The 20,865-nt window shown below is 45.3% G+C and overlaps 1 protein-coding gene across 4 annotated transcripts in view; it reads right to left on the bottom strand.

Moving 5' to 3' along the window:
• Positions 1 to 20,865, bottom strand: part of ptpn12 (protein tyrosine phosphatase non-receptor type 12) — a 56,015-nt gene that overhangs the window by 3,018 nt on the left and 32,132 nt on the right. For 2 of the 4 annotated variants that reach the window (XM_027163798.2, XM_027163799.2), the window contains exons 4-17: positions 18,929 to 19,024; positions 17,989 to 18,027; positions 17,661 to 17,732; positions 17,311 to 17,370; positions 17,070 to 17,212; positions 15,902 to 15,968; positions 15,728 to 15,805; positions 15,536 to 15,634; positions 13,328 to 13,413; positions 10,954 to 11,714; positions 8,102 to 8,173; positions 6,274 to 6,338; positions 6,160 to 6,193; positions 5,851 to 5,940 (exon numbers count right to left, since the gene is read on the bottom strand). In XM_027163798.2, the coding sequence (XP_027019599.2) occupies positions 5,851 to 5,940; positions 6,160 to 6,193; positions 6,274 to 6,338; positions 8,102 to 8,173; positions 10,954 to 11,714; positions 13,328 to 13,413; positions 15,536 to 15,634; positions 15,728 to 15,805; positions 15,902 to 15,968; positions 17,070 to 17,212; positions 17,311 to 17,370; positions 17,661 to 17,732; positions 17,989 to 18,027; positions 18,929 to 19,024 (1,762 nt within the window). Of the gene's footprint in view, positions 1 to 5,850; positions 5,941 to 6,159; positions 6,194 to 6,273; positions 6,339 to 7,986; positions 8,174 to 10,953; positions 11,715 to 13,327; positions 13,414 to 15,535; positions 15,635 to 15,727; positions 15,806 to 15,901; positions 15,969 to 17,069; positions 17,213 to 17,310; positions 17,371 to 17,660; positions 17,733 to 17,988; positions 18,028 to 18,928; positions 19,025 to 20,865 lie in introns of those variants that run through there. The other 2 variants (XM_027163800.2, XR_003443226.2) reach the window with 2 other exon arrangements.

Raw genomic sequence — 20,865 nt, 5'->3', positions numbered from 1 at the left:
CTGCCTGTCTGTTAGTTACTCTGCCTGTCTGTCTGTTAGTTACTCTGCCTGTCTGTCTGTTAGTTACTCTGCCTGTCTGTCTGTTAGTTACTCTGCCTGTCTGTCTGTTAGTTACTCTGCCTGTCTGTCTGTTAGTTACTCTGCCTGCCTGTCTGTTAGTTACTCTGCCTGCCTGTCTGTTAGTTACTCTGTCTGCCTGTCTGTTAGTTACTCTGCCTGTCTGTCTGTTAGTTACTCCGCCTGTCACTCTCTGTCTGTCTGTCTTCCTGTCTGTCACACTCTGTCTGTCTGTCTGCCTGTCACTCTCTGTCTGTCTGTTAGTTACCCTGCCTGTCACTCTCTGTCTGTCTGTTAGTTACCCTGCCTGTCACTCTCTGTCTGTCTGTTAGTTACCCTGCCTGTCACTCTCTGTCTGTCCGTCTGCCTGTCACTCTCTGTCTGTCCGTCTGCCTGTCACTCTCTGAATGTCTGTCTGCCTGTCACTCTCTGTCTGTCCGTCTGCCTGTCACTCTCTGTCTGTCCGTCTGCCTGTCACTCTCTGAATGTCTGTCTGCCTGTCACTCTCTGTCTGTCTGTCTGCCTGTCACTCTCTGTCTGTCTGTCTGCCTGCCTGTCACTCTCTGTCTGTCTGTCTGCCTGCCTGTCACTCTCTGTCTGTCCGTCTGCCTGTCACTCTCTGTCTGTCTGCCTGCCTGTCACTCTCTGAATGTCTGCCTGCCTGTCACTCTCTGTCTGTCTGCCTGTAACTCTCTCTGTCTGCCTGTCTGTCTGTCACTCTCTGTCTGCCTGCCTGCCTGTCACTCTCTGTCTGTCTGTCACTCTCTGTCTGTCTGTCTGCCTGTCACTCTCTGTCTGTCTGTCTGCCTGTCACTCTCTGTCTGCCTGCCTGCCTGTCACTCTCTGTCTGCCTGCCTGCCTGTCACTCTCTGTCTGTCTGTCTGCCTGTCACTCTGTCTGTCTGCCTGTCACTCTGTCTGTCTGTCTGTCTGTCACTCTGTCTGTCTGTCTGTCTGCCTGTCACTCTGTCTGTCTGTCTGCCTGTCACTCTGTCTGTCTGTCTGTCTGTCTGTCACTCTGTCTGTCTGCCTGTCACTCTCTGTCTGTCTGCCTGTCACTCTCTGTCTGTCTGCCTGTCACTCTCTGCCTGTCTGTCTGCCTGTCACTCTCTGTCTGTCTGTCTGCCTGTCACTCTCTGTCTGTCTGTCTGCCTGTCACTCTCTGTCTGTCTGTCTGCCTGTCACTCTCTGTCTGTCTGCCTGCCTGTCACTCTCTGTCTGTCTGCCTGTCACTCTCTGTCTGTCTGCCTGCCTGTCACTCTCTGTCTGTCTGCCTGCCTGTCACTCTCTGTCTGTCTGCCTGCCTGTCACTCTCTGTCTGTCTGTCTGCCTGTCACTCTCTGTCTGTCCGTCTGCCTGTCACTCTCTGTCTGTGTGTCACTGTCTGCCTGTCTGTCTGTGTGTCACTGTCTGCCTGTCTGTCTGTGTGTCACTCTCTGTCTGTCTGTCTGTGTGTCACTCTCTGTCTGTCTGTCTGTGTGTCACTCTCTGTCTGTCTGTGTGTCACTCTCTGTCTGTCCGTCTGCCTGTCACTCTCTGTCTGTCCGTCTGCCTGTCACTCTCTGTCTGTGTGTCACTGTCTGCCTGTCTGTCTGTGTGTCACTGTCTGCCTGTCTGTCTGCCTGTCACTCTCTGTCTGCCTGCCTGTCACTCTCTGCCTGTCTGCCTGTCACTCTCTGTCTGTCTGTCTGTGTGTCACTCTCTGTCTGTCTGTCTGTGTGTCACTCTCTGTCTGTCCGTCTGCCTGTCACTCTCTGTCTGTCCGTCTGCCTGTCACTCTCTGTCTGTCCGTCTGCCTGTCACTCTCTGTCTGTGTGTCACTGTCTGCCTGTCTGTCTGTGTGTCACTGTCTGCCTGTCTGTCTGTGTGTCACTCTCTGTCTGTCTGTCTGTGTGTCACTCTCTGTCTGTCTGTCTGTGTGTCACTCTCTGTCTGTCTGTCTGTGTGTCACTCTCTGTCTGTCCGTCTGCCTGTCACTCTCTGTCTGTCCGTCTGCCTGTCACTCTCTGTCTGTCCGTCTGCCTGTCACTCTCTGTCTGTCCGTCTGCCTGTCACTCTCTGTCTGTCCGTCTGCCTGTCACTCTCTGTCTGTCCGTCTGCCTGTCACTCTCTGTCTGTCCGTCTGCCTGTCACTCTCTGTCTGTCCGTCTGCCTGTCACTCTCTGTCTGTCCGTCTGCCTGTCACTCTCTGTCTGTCCGTCTGCCTGTCACTCTCTGTCTGTCCGTCTGCCTGTCACTCTCTGTCTGTCCGTCTGCCTGTCACTCTCTGTCTGTCCGTCTGCCTGTCACTCTCTGTCTGTCCGTCTGCCTGTCACTCTCTGTCTGTCCGTCTGCCTGTCACTCTCTGTCTGTCCGTCTGCCTGTCACTCTCTGTCTGTCCGTCTGCCTGTCACTCTCTGTCTGTCCGTCTGCCTGTCACTCTCTGTCTGTCCGTCTGCCTGTCACTCTCTGTCTGTCTGTCTGCCTGTCACTCTCTGTCTGTCTGTCTGCCTGTCACTCTCTGTCTGTGTGTCACTGTCTGCCTGTCTGTCTGTGTGTCACTGTCTGCCTGTCTGTCACTCTCTGTCTGTCTGTCTGTGTGTCACTCTCTGTCTGTCTGTCTGTGTGTCACTCTCTGTCTGTCTGTCTGTGTGTCACTCTCTGTCTGTCTGTCTGTGTGTCACTCTCTGTCTGTCTGTCTGTGTGTCACTCTCTGTCTGTCTGTGTGTCACTCTCTGTCTGTCTGTCTGCCTGTCACTCTCTGTCTGTCTGTCTGTCTGTCTGTGTGTCACTCTCTGTCTGTCTGTGTGTCACTCTCTGTCTGTCTGCCTGCCTGTCACTCTCTGTCTGTCTGCCTGCCTGTCACTCTCTGTCTGTCTGTCTGCCTGTCACTCTCTGTCTGTCTGTCTGTCTGTGTCTGTCTGCCTGTCACTCTCTGTCTGTCCGTCTGCCTGTCACTCTCTGTCTGTCCGTCTGCCTGTCCGTCTGCCTGTCACTCTCTGTCTGTCCGTCTGCCTGTCACTCTCTGCCTGTCTATCTGCCTGTAACTCTGTCTGCCTGTCTATCTGCCTGTAACTCTGTCTGTCTGTCTCTGTCTGTCTGTCTCTGTCTGCCTGTCTCTGTCTGTCTGCCTGCCTGTCTCTCTCTGTCTGTCTGTCTGCGTGTGTCTCTCTGTCTGTCCGTCTGCCTGTCACTCTCTGTCTGTCCGTCTGCCTGTCACTCTCTGCCTGTCTATCTGCCTGTAACTCTGTCTGTCTCTGTCTGTCTGTCTCTGTCTGCCTGTCTCTGTCTGTCTGCCTGCCTGTCTCTCTCTGTCTGTCTGTCTGCGTGTGTCTCTCTGTCTGTCCGTCTGCCTGTCACTCTCTGCCTGTCTGTCTGCCTGTCACTCTGTCTGTCTGTCTCTGTCTGTCTGTCTGCCTGTCTCTGTCTGTCTGCCTGCCTGTAACTCTCTCTGTCTGCCTGCCTGTCACTCTCTCTGTCTGCCTGTCACACTCTGTCTGTCTGTCTGCCTGTCTCTGTCTGCCTGCCTGCCTGTAACTCTCTCTGTCTGCCTGTCTGTCTGTCACTCTCTGTCTGCCTGCCTGCCTGTCACTCTCTGTCTGCCTGTCACTCTCTGTCTGCCTGCCTGCCTGTCACTCTCTGTCTGTCTGCCTGCCTGTCATTGTCTGTCTGCCTGCCTGTCATTGTCTGTCTGCCTGCCTGTCATTGTCTGTCTGCCTGCCTGTCATTGTCTGTCTGCCTGCCTGTCATTGTCTGTCTGCCTGCCTGTCATTGTCTGTCTGCCTGCCTGTCACTCTCTGTCTGTCTGCCTGCCTGTCACTCTCTGCCTGCCTGTCACTCTCTGTCTGTCTGTCTGCCTGTCTGCCTGTCACTCTCTGTCTGTCTGTCTGCCTGCCAGCTAGTTACTCTGCCTGTCACTCTGTGTGTGTGTGTCACTCTGTGTGTGTGTGTCACTCTGTGTGTGTGTGTCACTCTGTGTGTGTGTGTCACTCTGTGTGTGTGTGTCACTCTGTGTGTGTGTGTCACTCTGTGTGTGTGTGTCACTCTGTGTGTGCGTGTCACTCTGTGTGTGCGTGTCCGTCACACTCTGTCTGCCTGTGTGTGCGTGTCCGTCACACTCTGTCTGCCTGTGTGTGCGTGTCCGTCACACTCTGTCTGCCTGTGTGTGCGTGTCCGTCACACTCTGTCTGCCTGTGTGTGCGTGTCCGTCACACTCTGTCTGCCTGTGTGTGCGTGTCCGTCACACTCTGTCTGCCTGTGTGTGCGTGTCCGTCACACTCTGTCTGCCTGTGTGTGCGTGTCCGTCACACTCTGTCTGCCTGTGTGTGCGTGTCCGTCACACTCTGTCTGCCTGTGTGTCCGTCACACTCTGTCTGCCTGTGTGTCCGTCACACTCTGTCTGCCTGTGTGTCCGTCACACTCTGTCTGCCTGTGTGTCCGTCACACTCTGTCTGCCTGTGTGTCCGTCACACTCTGTCTGCCTGTGTGTCCGTCACACTCTGTCTGCCTGTGTGTCCGTCACACTCTGTCTGCCTGTGTGTCCGTCACACTCTGTCTGCCTGTGTGTCCGTCACACTCTGTCTGCCTGTGTGTCCGTCACACTCTGTCTGCCTGTGTGTCCGTCACACTCTGTCTGCCTGTGTGTCCGTCACACTCTGTCTGCCTGTGTGTCCGTCACACTCTGTCTGCCTGTGTGTCCGTCACACTCTGTCTGCCTGTGTGTCCGTCACACTCTGTCTGCCTGTGTGTCCGTCACACTCTGTCTGCCTGTGTGTCCGTCACACTCTGTCTGCCTGTGTGTCCGTCACACTCTGTCTGCCTGTGTGTCCGTCACACTCTGTCTGCCTGTGTGTCCGTCACACTCTGTCTGCCTGTGTGTCCGTCACACTCTGTCTGCCTGTGTGTCCGTCACACTCTGTCTGCCTGTGTGTCCGTCACACTCTGTCTGCCTGTGTGTCCGTCACACTCTGTCTGCCTGTGTGTCCGTCACACTCTGTCTGCCTGTGTGTCCGTCACACTCTGTCTGCCTGTGTGTCCGTCACACTCTGTCTGCCTGTGTGTCCGTCACACTCTGTCTGCCTGTGTGTCCGTCACACTCTGTCTGCCTGTGTGTCCGTCACACTCTGTCTGCCTGTGTGTCCGTCACACTCTGTCTGCCTGTGTGTCCGTCACACTCTGTCTGCCTGTGTGTCCGTCACACTCTGTCTGCCTGTGTGTCCGTCACACTCTGTCTGCCTGTGTGTCCGTCACACTCTGTCTGCCTGTGTGTCCGTCACACTCTGTCTGCCTGTGTGTCCGTCACACTCTGTCTGCCTGTGTGTCCGTCACACTCTGTCTGCCTGTGTGTCCGTCACACTCTGTCTGCCTGTGTGTCCGTCACACTCTGTCTGCCTGTGTGTCCGTCACACTCTGTCTGCCTGTGTGTCCGTCACACTCTGTCTGCCTGTGTGTCCGTCACACTCTGTCTGCCTGTGTGTCCGTCACACTCTGTCTGCCTGTGTGTCCGTCACACTCTGTCTGCCTGTGTGTCCGTCACACTCTGTCTGCCTGTGTGTCCGTCACACTCTGTCTGCCTGTGTGTCCGTCACACTCTGTCTGCCTGTGTGTGTCACTCTCTGGTGTAGGAGAGACAGAGTGTGACACACAGACAGACAGACAGACAGACATTCACCCCATTTGGCTGTAAAAGCTGGTAGTGGGAGAGTCACAGATCAACCCTCATTTGCTCCATTGTATAAATGAGATAAACAGAAGTCACTCTGATGATAAATCCAGCCGTAAATGTAACAAATGTGAAGGCATCAGATCCACTCACCTATCTGTGAAACCGTCTCAGACTCTGGTCTCACGTCTGCTTTGTTGATGGCTCCTGTGTTGGTGTGCTTTCCGTTCTCCTGCCCTCTTTCTGATAAAGAATGATACAGAAAGCAGTTAAAAACTCGTTTTTTTTTTTTTAACACAAATTTTATATTTATATATATATATGTACACACACACATATACACTATATATATAGGATTAAGTGCAGGAGTGCAGGACTATCGTAGTGCCAGAGTGTGAGTGTGTGTGTGTGTGTGTGTGTGTGCGTGCGCACGTGCATGCTATATGTAGACGTTACACATACCTGACTGGGGTTTTGTTTGTGTATTTGCTTCTCTCTGTAAGGTTAAAACAAAGAGATATTTAATAGTGTTACACTAAATCTAAACAGAATCGATGGTATATTTATAAGACCTACCTGGAGGGAGGCATCTCCTAAAGCTCCTGTACTTTCATTCAGCTCCACCTTCACATCCGCTAGATCTGGAGCAGAAGGTGAGAAGAAGAGAAGGCAGGCTTATGATCATACACGATCAGATCATCATGGTTTTCATGGTCATTATATAATGTGAGGCATTACTGACTGAATAACAGGACTCGGAGCTAACTCCAACCTTGTGAAGCATCTATAACCATTCACTAGGAGGGAACAACATATTTTAAACTGAAAATATCAATCAAGCTGAAGCTATTTACTGTGAATTTCCTTCATTTAAATTGCCTTCAAACTCTTTAAGAATGAATCAGGTTAGAATTTAAGTGTACAGTCTCTTGTAGGAGAAAGTCTTTAACTTAAAAGTTATTACGTTACATCAAAGAAAAATCATCCACAACACCGCAGCAGAAGAAATGACTCCACAGGAAACACAGACAGGGTTCAAAACGTCACCAAGCGTTCAGGCATTACAAACCTGCTGACGTCTGAACAATATTGTTATTAGGACTTTAGGGTTTAGGACTTCAGGCCGAGCGTCGGTGCCCTTTAGCCCAGGTAAGAGACTCCTCTGACTGAACTCATACCCAACATGAGAACTCCTGTTAGTCACTAGTCAGATATTGTGAGTCTCCATTAAACAAGTAGGAAGTGAAACAAATTCCACAACAAGGTTTAATCATGAGATTCATCTTTTACAAGCTTCCAATTAATAAGAGAACAAATGCACACTGTGATGATCTGTGCAGCAGGAACACAGCTGACATTCCACTAAGTTTCTACACATTATACTAGTCATTCACTTTAATAGTTTTTCCTCTCTCTCGCTCTCTTCATCTGTATTTCTCTCAGCCACTTCTCTCTTACCTTCTCTTTCTGCCTGTCTCTCTCTCTCTCTCTGTCTCTCTAACTGTCTGCCTGTCTGTCTCTCTCTGACTTTCTCTCTCTCACTGTCTCCTCTCTGTTTATCAGTATCTCTCTCTGTCTGCCGGCCTCCCTACCTGTCCGTCCGTGTGCCGGCCTCCCTCTCTGTCTGTCTGACCGTCCTCCCTCTCTGTCTGTCTGACCGTCTCCCTCTCTGTCTGTCTGACCGTCTCCCTCTCTGTCTGTCTGACCGTCTCCCTCTCTGTCTGTCTGACCGTCTCCCTCTCTGTCTGTCTGACCGTCTCCCTCTCTGTCTGTCTGACCGTCTCCCTCTCTGTCTGTCTGACCGTCTCCCTCCCTGTCTGACTGTCTCCCTCTCTGTCTGTCTGACTGTCTCCCTCCCCATCTGTCTGTCTGTCTCTTGTTGTAGACACTTTCTCTCTCTCATTTATGATGGGAAATGATGACGTTTAACAGAAACATTTCCTACCAGACACAGCAATAACAATCAGTTTTACAGGATCATCAGAAAGTTGGAGTTTATGCCAACACACACACACAAATAATAATAGTCCATAAATGATCTGTTCCAGCATAACTGAAGCCACCCTTATGCCCACATGTCAAAAAAGAGAAAAAAACTAAAGCTCAATTTAGTAATAAATTAGTAGAACATGTGTATTATAATTATAAATGATCAATAATGCAACTCACCACAAATAATCACCAAAAGCAACTTTGAATAAACAGTAAATCGTATAATTCACAGTGATACTTAAATTCACAGAACAGAAACGGGAAAACACTCTATTTATAAAAGTCTTGAATATTTACCCCACTTCCTGCCCTTTAAGCCCTGACATGAACACAAACATGAGTTAAAATGGATCCATGGCTGCTTCTGATGCCCTTGTGTGGCCGGACAGGGAAGCAGATGGCTGGGACGCACCTGTGGCCAAAAAGAAGGACTCAAAGGTTCTTTCAGGAAGAGGGGGAGGCAAGTCTTCACTCTCGTCACTGTCTGGAGCACACAAGATCACGGTTACCGACAGCTCACACACACACTCACACACACTTTTAGAGTGCTTTGCGATAAGGAAGGGAGTCTGGCAGAACCACACGCAGCCCAGCCATGGAGCAAAAACCGGCCTAGAGAAAAAAAAAAAAGCCCAGCTGCATAAACAGGGCGTCTCAACCGTGAGGTTGTTGGATTATATTAAATAAAAATGAATTCCATGATCAGAGCCTGGAAAATCCGACATGGAATGTTTGTATCCCTGGAAATACATTGCCTGAATGGAGGCTTTAAAAAACAAATCACCACAAGGGGGCGGTGTAGATTTCTGGGTCCATTTGATTTCATCTTCAAATACCGTTTTCAGATTCCGAGCTGCACAGTTACTGTGTCTCCCACTAAAGGAGAAGTTAGGGGTCAGGGTTGGTGACGGGTGAAGTCACTCGCACGACGATCCTGTGTCCGGATCTCGCCACTGAGACACGGCTTCCTCAGTAGGATGCGAGAGGAGTGTTGACAAGAAATGTTAATAAAACGGTTTCAATAAAAAAAAAGTGAAATGAAATGTCAAAGATAAAATAAAATAAAGAAATAAAAACAAACACAACGCCAAAAAAAATATTTACAAATATAGAATTAACCCATTCAGGCAATGTTTCCTCGGAGATACAGAATTTGAAGAAAAAAATATATAAAATAATAATAATAAAAAGCGAGTGTTAATTGAGCCTTAATGGTGTCTAAGTTTTGTTTATTTAAAGGTTAATATCCTGAATATTTCAGAGCACAAAGTCTCCAAATATCAGCTAGTAAACAGGTTCACTACTCGACAAGCTGGATGCAATAAAAGCAAAGATGTAATCACTGGAGGATGAACAGAGACTTCCTGTCATTTCATCAGCAGCCCAGAAACAGACAGCCATGGCACATGCAGTCAAACCGATACGACGTCAGCCCCAAATCACACCTTGCGAAATCTGACTCTGATGCACAGAAAATAGAGAAAAGAGAAGCCTTTTTTTTTAATATTACAAAACACAGATGCGGTGCAGGAACAGTTGGTGTCCAACAAGCAAGTAAAAGCAAGTAAAAAGCCCACAGACGCTCAGCAGCCCCATGCTCTGGATTACACGGAGCACTCGATTACCATCCACAAATATACACACAACAGCAAATCAGTCAATCAGTCAGAAGATCTGAATAACAAGAGCAGAGATCTCCGGAGCAGCTCTTCATCAACATCAACACCTTTCTCTTTTAGCGTGTCAGCGATGAGGATACGGCTCAGGCTCGTGAACGCCAAACAATTCTATTTAATTAAATGATCTGCATCTGTGATGAGGTTCAAGGCACGATGTTAGCTGGAAACGGAAGATGGCACTATTTTGTGTCATTTCTGTAAGGAAACTCCATTATTAGAACATTATTTATAACGGTCACCTGACTGGAGAATCTGATCTCTCACAGCTATGATATGTTATTGTATTTAAATCCATAAAGTGATTAATGAAGCCAATAAAGATGGAACTAATTTTTCTGCATACATCCTTGAAAGGCCACTTGCCTTCTTTTTTTTCTTTTTCTTTTTACACGGATTGCCATTTTCTAATGGATTCTTCATGTCAATATGGTTCTTACCCGACAGCAAGCTAATTTTGGGTGGAAGGTTTGATCTTTGCTATATAACACTTGGCTGAATGAAGCCAGCGTTGGTGAGATGGATTTAAACGACTGGCTCAATCCGACAGCCTGGGTTCTCTTCTTTAGGGTTCTAGATCTGACCATAAACATACCGGCTAATTATTGCTATAAACATACTGGCTATACTGCTAGCATGTGTTTGAATTTTGAAGGAGTGTGACAACATAAGCTACAGTTTTAACATCTCGCATCTTGGTTGTTAAAGCTGTAGCCCATTTAGAGCAGACTAAATATCTCCTGCATTGCGCTTGTTTACGACACAAAGAGCTTTCGGTGCAAGCCATACCGTCCGAAGTTTCCAGAAAGTTCCAACAAGTGAATAAAGCATCGAGCAATTGTTTAAAGAAAACATCCTAAATTTGGCGATACTGATCAGCTCACCTCGACCCCCCTCCCCCCAAGATCAGTCACAAGACGCCGCATGCACAAAAAGCAGCAGGTTTGTGATTGAGACTTTGCCTGTTTTCATCGTGAGATAACGGATCTGATCCTGATGGTTCCATCTGGTCCTGACGGAAACAACACGGACATTATCTTTATATATATATATATAAGAAAAAGTGCTACATCTTAGAAAGCATTTAATTCTGTATTTTAGTGCAAGGAGGACAAGGAGATGTGTTGGATTCTATCAGCACTTATGTGTTTCATGAACATCAGAAGGAGGTAAAAGACCTCAAATGCATCTCCCACACATGAGATAGTTATCAGCTGTGATAAAATCGGCTGGTTAAAAATGCATCTTATTTCTATTTTATTTATTCTGAGACTAATTTGGTTAGTGTTTAATGGTTAGCACATCTCAGGAACTGAACATTTCTTTGGCAAACAACTTTTTAAACTTTTGGGATCTATTTAGGTTTTTATGTGGACCTTGTAAAATTCAGATACGTTGATTGTTGATGGCTTTATGGCATTGCACAAAGGTGCGTACCTTGTGTAATTCCCATAGTTGCCAGAGGAGCCAAACAAAGAAAAACAATGGAAACAGAAGAAAGTTACAGAGAATTTGCCCCCCCAAGATTCTGACCCCCACATCACACACACACACACACACAAACACACAGTTTAGCAGTCAGACATACCTGTCTCTGCGTCTGCCTTTGAGCATACACCAACTATGGACATTGAGGTAACCTTCCTGGGGATGTTATCATCATGAGGTGCTGTTGAAACTTTTCCAGTGGCCGTGGACACGTTAGACTTTGAATCGGCGTGATGGGAAATGAGCAGGGAATCCTCTCCGTCCTCAGGCTCTGGATCCGAGTGGTCGGAGTGCAGCGGGTTGGTGAAGCTCAGAGCGGTCCTGGGGGCACTCACACCTTCAGGAGTGGGGCCAGATGGAAGGCTGGAGACAGGTGTGGGGTTTGCAGAGCGCGTCCACACCACCTGCCCTTTGTTGGCTCGCAGAGGCAAGTGGTCAGGGCGAGGCGGGTTCTCCGATTCCTGTGACAGAGAGCTGTTATTGGTGCGCACTTTAAAAGCATGTGTCCGTTGCAACGCGCTGCTGCTCTCAAAACTCCGTGGTCCCTCCTGCAAGGGCACTTTCTTGATCTCCACACTCAGAGGGGCACGTTTGTTGGACTCTGGAGGGGAAGGAGCAGGCACAGAGGCAGGCATGGTGGACACGCCCTGAGGGCCTCCACTGTAGTTCTCGTTGAGGTCAGGTTCATGTTCCGAAGCCAGTAGGTGCATCACAGGTTTGGGGTGGTAGCGATCGTTCTCCTGGCGCACATCGCTCACCGTGGGGAACGCCGAAGGCGGTGACGGCGTGAGAATGGGGGGCACTGGCCGTGGCTGAGGGGCCTGCAGGATTTCCTCTTGAACCTCGCTCTCAACCTGAGAACTAAAACACAGAGCAGGTAGCAGAGTCACCACAAGGTGGCAGACTTCATTTATACTTGCAATGTTAAAGCACAAGGATTTATTCTTATAAAGATTAAAAAATTGTGCATCAGACATCTGAGAAAAACACATTGTATATCAGAACCTGTAACCTGTGGCAAAGATCGGAACTGGATTTATGTTTAAAACTAAATATATATCATAACATAAGGAAAGAGACATTAAGAGATAATGTTTAACAAGGAAGTTCTTCAGTAAAATAAATAAATAAATAAAAATCTTTAAACAATCTTTAAAGCATTTTAATTATTTCAGTTGTGTGACAACTCGCCTCCACATGAATACACCCTGGGGTTCAGCGTAACCTCCCCTATTAGCTTGTGAGAGGGAGGATGTGGTCACAAGCACAACCAGAGGTTCCTACTACTGGTGTGTATTGTGATGCAACACAGCAGATCTTGTTCTTAGCAAGACCAGAAGACAAATGTGGAGCAAGTCACTGGTCGTCCTCGTTGACGATGCCGGAGCTCATTAGCAGCTTGCACAAAAACACTGCTTTCGACATTTCAATGGTTTGGTGAGCGTCAGGGCTAAATGCTTCTCTCTGAGCTCTTACTACACATTCCTAATCATCCACGAGAACAGAACAAATTATTATCTCTTTCTCTATTTCACACCATGTCTCTTTCTCTCACACACATTCTCTGTTTCTCTCTCTCTCTCACACACACACACACTCTCTCTCTCTATCTGTTTCTCTCTCTCTCTCACACACACACACACACACACACTCTCTCTCTCTCTCTGTTTCTCTCTCTCTCTCACACGCACACTCATACTCATTCTCTCTCTCTGTTGGTGTCTCTGCATCTTGCTCTCTCTGCGTCTCTCGCTCGCGCTCTCTGTTTCTCAATAATGTAATTTTTGAGAAAAAAGAAAAGCGGTTTCCTCTGAATTCTCCCTCTGTAATCCAGGTCTCCTCAACCCTGACATTAGTAACTGACATCAGGTCAATGGCTGCTCTCAGTACCAGCAGTAAACAAGTAAATCATACATTTATAATAATAGAATTTCTAATCCTTCATATTTCTATCTATTGTATTAGTTTTAGATGAATCAACATCCGGACACTTTCACTAGTTAAATCTAACACTGATTCTACACTCGTTTGTTGCTAACAAAAGACATGAAGGAGTCTATGGTTCGTTAACTAAGTTTAGTCATTAGCCTCAAAATCTTTACAGGGAACAATAAGGTCACGTGAAACATGTATACGAAAGTAGCAGGGATGGGATGAGAGAGAAAGACAGAAGTCTGTGTGCAACAATGGCTCTTTGTGTGGCACTGAGCTCTGTAGACTGACAAATTAACATCCTCCAGTTGAGAAGACATGAGACACTTGAGCACTATGTTAATCTCCATCCACACCCTCATACGCAGCATACCACTAATCCACCCTAAAGCACCTGTGTACTTCATACTGCACAGCAACCAGACCTTCTGTTACATCACCTCTCACTCTGTGGTCTGAATGAAGCCGTAAACCTGTACGGTGGTGGAGTGGGAGTGGGTGGGGTGGGGTGCTGGTGTTGGCATTGAGAGGGCCAGTCTTACCTCCGAACGCGTGGTGGTTTGGGTGGAGGCATGTCCCATTGGTCCTCATCTGAATTCTGGCTGGGTTTTTCTGGACTACCTTCGTCCTAAGACGAAGTCACACAGAGACACAATGCAATTCAAAATAACAGGTCAAAACGTTGCTCTGTCGGAAAAAACTGAGCAAATATTTATGGCTTTGGTCCGTTCGGAAGCATAAACCCTGTGAAGAGGGACCATCCGTGGAAGCCATGTGTAGCGTGTCACTCCAAACTGAAGTAATGAGTAAGCAGTTAAAAGGCCCTTTACAAGATTTCTTGTATTGAAGCATGTTAAACAAGACCCAGCGTCTGTGGGGATTCCACTGCTGACACCAAGTCCAGCTTGGTACTCACTGAAAAACTCACAGAACATTTCAAAAGGAAGCAACTGAAGAAAAACTATTTTGTATGTTTGACTTTGACCTGTTTGTACTCCAGTTTACAAATCAAACTCAAATCCATTTTGTTTGTACAGCACTTTTAACAACGGACATTTAACGACATATTTTCATACAGCCGAGCAGGATTAGGGGCCTTGTGCAAGAGCCCAGCAGGGGCACTGAGACAGTCCTGGGATCTGAAGTTAGAATTTAAATGCAACGTTTTGACAAATTGTGATGGCTCGCCAACTGGGTCAGAACATCTCCAAATCAGATGCTGCTTATAATGAGAAAGTCATAATAAAATGATCACTTCAGAATTGGCTTAAAGTGTTTGTAGAAATAAATACAGATACATTCTGGAGAAGAAGAAAAAAAAAACAACTAAAATAAACAAACTGCTTTCTGGCCATTTTTTTAAATGCTTCTTTTATGGCATCTTGCTTATTTTTCCTGTTTCCTGTTTCTTTTGTTCTTAAATAACATTATAATTTGCAAGCTATACAGCAGTCTGTCACGGGGGTAGCTAGTAGGAGTGGAACAAGCAGACAATTTGGATCGATGCATCGATTTTAAATGGTGAAAACTGAAATAATTGATTAGTGATTAAATGTGAATAAATGATTAGTTATTAGAAATATATTCTAGATTATAAAGTGACTGTTAACTGAAAAAGAAATCTGAATAAAGTGGCTCAGGCGTCTGTAGATTATAACCCTGAATCGTATACATACTGAAGCGTAACCTTGTTGAAGGAGAACGTGCAGCACTGTGGTGCAGTCTGAGGTTCGAGTGCTGCAGTAAATCTTGGAGGTTGGTCAGTGAGCAGGTCAGTCAACTTGCTTCAGTCTATAAAATCAGGTGGTTTTTTTGCATTTCTTTCCAAAACAAATCAGACTCTCCAGACAATATGTGTACAAGTCAATTTTAACCGATCATTTTGTTGTTTTTGGTTCAAAGTACACTATACAGCCATAAATATGTGCACCCCTGACCATTAGACATGGCCACAATGTTGGAAGCACACGATTATGCTGAACGCTTTTGTATGCTTTAACCGTTTTACTGTTTTGTCCTTCAGCACGACAATGTCCCTGTGCACAAAGCTACATGAAGTCAGGTTTGTCAACTCTAAAGTTTAAGAAAATCTAAAGCGTATGATAGTTTGTTTTACTAGACATCCAGCATTTCATGGGCAGAAGACCCATTTAAATTGTGTGCATTCAGCGCATTCACTCAGAGTCCTGAGACAATTTATGCATTTTAGTTTACTTTAAATTCACAATCATTTTAGCTTTTGCTGTTTCAGCCTGTGGAACTTCGGTCGAGTTTCAGTGCATGTGTTCTTCAGGAAACATCCAAGATTGGATTTATTGCAACTGCTCAACAATATGTTTCTGTATGGAGAAAAGAGTGTGTGTGTGTGGTGCAAGTCTGAGTGACGCCATGGACAGTGGGCCCAAGCCATGCTGTGTGTGTGTGTGTGTGTGTGTGTGTGTGTTTTCTCAGTGCCAGATGTGCGCTGATTCTCAGGCTCTAAGGGCATTTCGGGAGCATTATGTCTGCATTTCTCTGCCTTACAAACAGGATGTTAGCCCTGGCCCTTGTCCAAGTGTTAACTCTTCCTCTTTTTAAAATTCACACACACGTTAGGGTTTTTTTTTGTCTCATCTCCACCCTTGCTATTGTGAGAAACCAGTTTTTTCCCCCCTGAGCTGGAAGAATATTAGCTATTTGAGTCATGCATGATTTGCGAAGTACTATATGTAAGCTGGACGCTGAATGAATGGTGAAGTGTCGACGCTCACCATGCCATCTGTTAGCTCTGAATTCGTAGGACTCTCCAAAAGCAACAGCTGCTTCTCAAAGAGTTGGGCGATGGCTCTATGGACTAACTCGTACTGCTCCTGTGAAAGGAGGAAAAAAACTTTTTTTTCCCAGAATGAAAAATGTTTAAATATACATGTTTCTTTATTTCTACAAGGCAACGGATACCTCACCTTTGTCTGAACTGCTGAGTGCCTCTGCGTCCTCATCTCCTGAATTAACTGAAAGACATTAAAATCCTCAGGAATTCTCTAGAAAAAAAAAGGAATTCAAGACGATATGTGAGTTCTTGAAAAGCCAAAATACTGATGGAGTAGCTGGAAAATCAGACAAGCAAACGAGGTTACCCCAGTTTTTAGCAGGTTCCATGTATAGTCAATGGCACAAATGGCACCTGTTCTCCCACATCCAGCACTGCAAATGCAGAAGAAAAAAATCTCAGATTACAGTCACCTCAGAAGAAAAGGTGACTAACCTCAGAAGCTCTGCCTACAGGGTGCAGTTTGTGCACTTCCCGGCAATAAACTCCAAAAAACTTGTGTTTACTGACATGCTACAATAAATCTCTGTGGTTGGTCAGTGAGCAGGTCAGTCGGCTCGCTTCAGCCTGTAAAATCAGGTAGCTTTGTTTTTCTTTACAAAACAAATCATCAGACACTCCAGACAAGATGAGATCGAGTCAATTTTAAACAGCCATTTTGTTTTTTTCCCCCCACACCCTTATACGCAGCGACAATATCGGAAGCACACGATTACGCTGAACATTGATTTATCCCTGTGCACAAAGCACCAAGCTCCATAAAGACACAGTGTGTTAAGGCTGCAGTTGAACAAAATGTAGTTAGTTTGCTTTACAAGAGCATCCAGCATTTCATAGACAGCATAACCATTTATAGTGTGTGTGAGACTTCAGTTTGAGACAAACTATGTGACTTAAAATAGATGGGCCAATAACAACTTGCCTTAAGGTACAGTACTTCCTGAGTGCAATTAATTATAGCCTCAGATCAAAGGTATTGAAAAGGGCCAAGAATGTAGTTTAGAGCCCAGATTTTCTCTCTTGCGTGCAAACACACACACACACACACACACACACACACACACACACACACACACACACACACACACACACACAAACACACACACACACACAAACACACACACACACACACACACACACACACACACACACACACTCCTATGTGAGCAAGAAAGCATAAAGTGTCAGACATGATGTCAACCTACATTCTTGCCAAATCAACGGCTCCCCACAGAGAATCAAGGAACCACAACATTCTACATAAACCTCAGAACAATAAGGATAGTAAAAGTGCTTCTTAACACTGACTGTAGTTATTTGTCTACATTTAGACTTTAATATCTTCCCAACCAAGGCACATCCCAAGCAACATCGCTCTAAGGTTCGGTATTAGGCTGGGAAGTGACTTCTGAAGCCATGCCTGTACTTGTCTCACTTCAAATGTCCAAGGTAATCGAAGACAAAAAGCTTCGTACCTGCAATGTACACAGATGGGAACATCATCGTGCCCCTGGTACTGCCTCATCAGTGCAATCATGTCCAGTATCGAGTCAAACGATGAGGGAACATCATGGTCTGGCCAGTTGATGTAATGGAATTGTGTTAAGCTACGAGACTCCTAAAGAAAAAAAAAAAAGATTGATAAACAGGGAGATGGAGAAGAGAACAGACGGGACAGGATACAGAGGTTGATAAATTAAAGGAGGGAATACTCACATTGTCAAACACGAGGGTTAGGCCACGAATTATATAGTCAGGTCGGGTTTTTTCAGATTCCTGAACAAAAGCAAAAGGAAAACTTTTCTTTGTGCTTTATATATTTTTAGGGCTTTAAATGAGTCAAAGAATACAGTTGGTGAGTTTCTAAGATTTATATTTACTCCAAAATGTTACACATTTTGATTACATGAGATGGGGCTGTTAGTGAGTAGAGCTCGAGGATCGAGCGAATAGAAAGGGGACTTTCTCAAAATCGGCTAGGATTAATAGTCAATAAATCGGATATGTGAGCAGTGTAACTTAGAGTGGAGCATGCTGGGAAATGTATGCAGGAAGCATCAACTCACACAAGAGATCCTGAAAGGGCCAAAGGACATGGGCTCGTCTCCAAACTGGGGATAGTATCGCTCGCATTTTTTCTGCAGTCAGGAAACAGATGGCTTTCTTTACAATAAACACCGTTAAATATGACTTGTGCTATCTACAGCTTGAAGCGCACGGTCCATGTCAGAGCTTTACAAGAGCTCCTAGAGATCGAATGATCTTTAATGCATCACATAATAAAAGCAGGGTATTCAGAAGCAGACCACTTTCTCACAATACACTGAACAATCTGGTCTCCAGACACATAAAAGTGTCCACAGTGTGTTAAAAAGCATGAACGATCACTCTTACCCTGCCCATTTCAAACTCCCGGCACGCCATAACGATCACCTGCGGAATAAAGTGGAGCTAATTAATACGTGCACTGAGAAATGTACCAGAAACTATTCAGAGCTCATCAGTCTGCAAACTTTGTCATTAATATTATAAAGTCATTTATTATTATCATTTAAAGTCATTAATATTATACACAATACTCATAACATAATGAGTAAATAGATACGCTGGTTAGAAATCAGAAGAGAAACACAGGTAGAAACATTCTCCTCGTTAGCATCATGATGTGAGCGCAGATCATTAAACCACTGCACTGCTGACATCTTGATCCTGATACGTCACATTACAGACACATCACTGTGCAAGCATCACAAACAACGACGTTTGCGGGTTCAAATCCCAAGTCCACCGTGAACCAGCACGGCCCAGTCGGTTTTGTTCTATATGTAACTTTATATGTAATAAATATGAAATATGTGCCAAATGAAATTCAGGCATATCCAAAAGAGTGGACACTAATCTCAGCACCTGGAGACTGACACAATGACTGTGGGTATGTGAGAAAGTCCATCACTCCAGGATTTTGTGATAGCAGGAATTAACACAAAAATCAAGCACAGGCCACAATAATAAGATTTAATAACGGGTGGAGACGTGTTGTGTTGTGTTGTGTGATGTTTTGTTACCACCCCACACGTTCAACATAATCCCACTTCACGTGATTGGAACAGTCATTACACATGTCTCCACTGGTAGTTGGAGACATGTACTGTAGTAGTTGAAAAGAAGAATCCTGTGCTTGTGCTTTTCAGCAGTTCACTTAGTGTTCCACAAAATAAAACCCACACACACAAGCACTGCAAGTTGCATCACAAATGAAAAAAATAAATAAATAAATAAAATTAATTTGTGAAAGTAATCTCTGATTGCACTGTGGTCTATTGAAGTGACTCACTGCAACATGGTATTCCCAGATCATCCTCCAGAAGTCGAGGACAGTGTTGGGCAGCGGTCCCTGTGTGGCGATGTAGGCCTCGGGCCCGTCCACTCCCTGTCCACAAAACACATGGTCCAATCAGACACACATACATACAGGATATAGACAGTACAAAACTTCTCATTCCTGTTTCTTAGGAACGTTAAAGTCTAAGTCTTAGTCAAAAGATGGACTGATGCAAACCAGAGGGTTTTCAAATCCTACAGATTCAACACCTCTCTGCAAACTGTACTAGAGGATGAACATCATTCTTCCAGATGATGATGATGGAGAAGGATACCTTGGGAGACATTGGTTTCATAACAGAGCTGCACATTTTCAGCCTTTAAACACTCAACCGTCTGCATTTCTTAACCCCTGAGTGATGTAGCGGTTGCTCTGTATTGGCTGCTATTGGCAATCTAAGGGCAGTGTGGAATTAAAGCTCAAATATATCATGAGCTCAGGGAAAATAGCCCTCAAGAGCTTCAAGAGCACATCGTCCACTTGTATCACACTTAGTAAAAATGAAAAACAGAATAAAACATCATGACCTATTAAAGGTGGGGTCTCCGTTGTTTGAAAGCCAATGTTGACATTTGAAATCACCAAAACAAACACGCCCCTAACCCAAATGGGTCCCACCTCTGTTTTGATAGCTCCGCCCCACACATACACCCGACAAGTATAACCAAGTATAACTCAGACAAGTATTATGGCAGAACCTGTTGGGTCAGCTGACCGAGGGGATATTTTTATTAATAAATGAACTCAATGAGTAATACTATGGTAATATAAATGTGTTTTTGTAGTACTGTGTGTTGTACCGTGAAAGGTTCATCTCCGTTTCACACAGAAGACGTTCAGTTCTCTCCAGCGCTGAAAAACTGATCCTATACTAACACGGGTCCTACTTCTTGCCTTATCGTAAGCCTTTCTTCGCTTTCATTCTTTGTTTTTATCCTCCATGTCAATGTTAAAACAGCTTTCTGCTATTGTCGCACATACGCACTGAACACTCTCTCCGCCCATAGTGACAAGACCCGCCCCTTACTGCTCATTGGCTACACGTTAGTTTTGTTTTTATTCTGTTTGGCGGCCCAACGCAGTTTTCTGAAGCATTTCTCAAACAACAGAGACCCCACCTTTAAGAAAAGCTTATTTGGAGATCTCGATATTGTTGAGATACAAATCAGAAAACGGCCTTGATGTACTGACTTGGGGAGAAAAAAATTCCAAACAAAGTTAATGTTGACCAAACAGATTCACTTTTGCCCAACACTGTACACCAGTTTAATTTTGATTTTATTAACCTTTCTGTTTACACTGTGGAGCTTCTGCACTAGAACAAATTCCTCATATGTGAAAACATACTTGGCAATAAAGACCATTCTGATTCTGATTCTTTCATTTATTACCAAACTGTTTGGATATTCAGTGTTGAATGCCATGTCCCACTCCACAGTGGTGGTTAATATGAAGCCCATATAAAAGTAGGTACTCAGAGCTTTAAGAATTTGCAGTTTCTTTCGTTTACTTTTAGGCTACTTTCTTAAATCTTCAAAGTAAACAGTGATGATAAACCCATTTCTGGTCTCTGATATGCCCCAAGTGCTCGTTCATAAGCAGCTAAAATGCATCTTATACACCAATACATTTCTGTGTAAGGTTATTAACAGAGCCAACAGTGTCCTGATTCATTTTACATCAGACCTGCAGCAAGAAAATAATTCCTTTGTTTACACTGATTAAAAATGTCCACCAAGTCGACACCAGTGTACCTGGTTATTTAAAAAAAAAGAAAAAAGAAAGAAAAGGGGAACTGAAACACGATCACTTACCCATTTGCTGTGTAGTATTTGTGTGGTCTAATGACCTTACCTTGATCTCGTGCTTTATTGTAACACAACATTGAC

This window comes from Tachysurus fulvidraco, chromosome 10, assembly GCF_022655615.1.
Source record: "Tachysurus fulvidraco isolate hzauxx_2018 chromosome 10, HZAU_PFXX_2.0, whole genome shotgun sequence".
Classification (NCBI taxonomy): Eukaryota; Metazoa; Chordata; class Actinopteri; order Siluriformes; family Bagridae; genus Tachysurus; species Tachysurus fulvidraco.
This window is presented reverse-complemented; position numbering and strand designations above follow the sequence as displayed.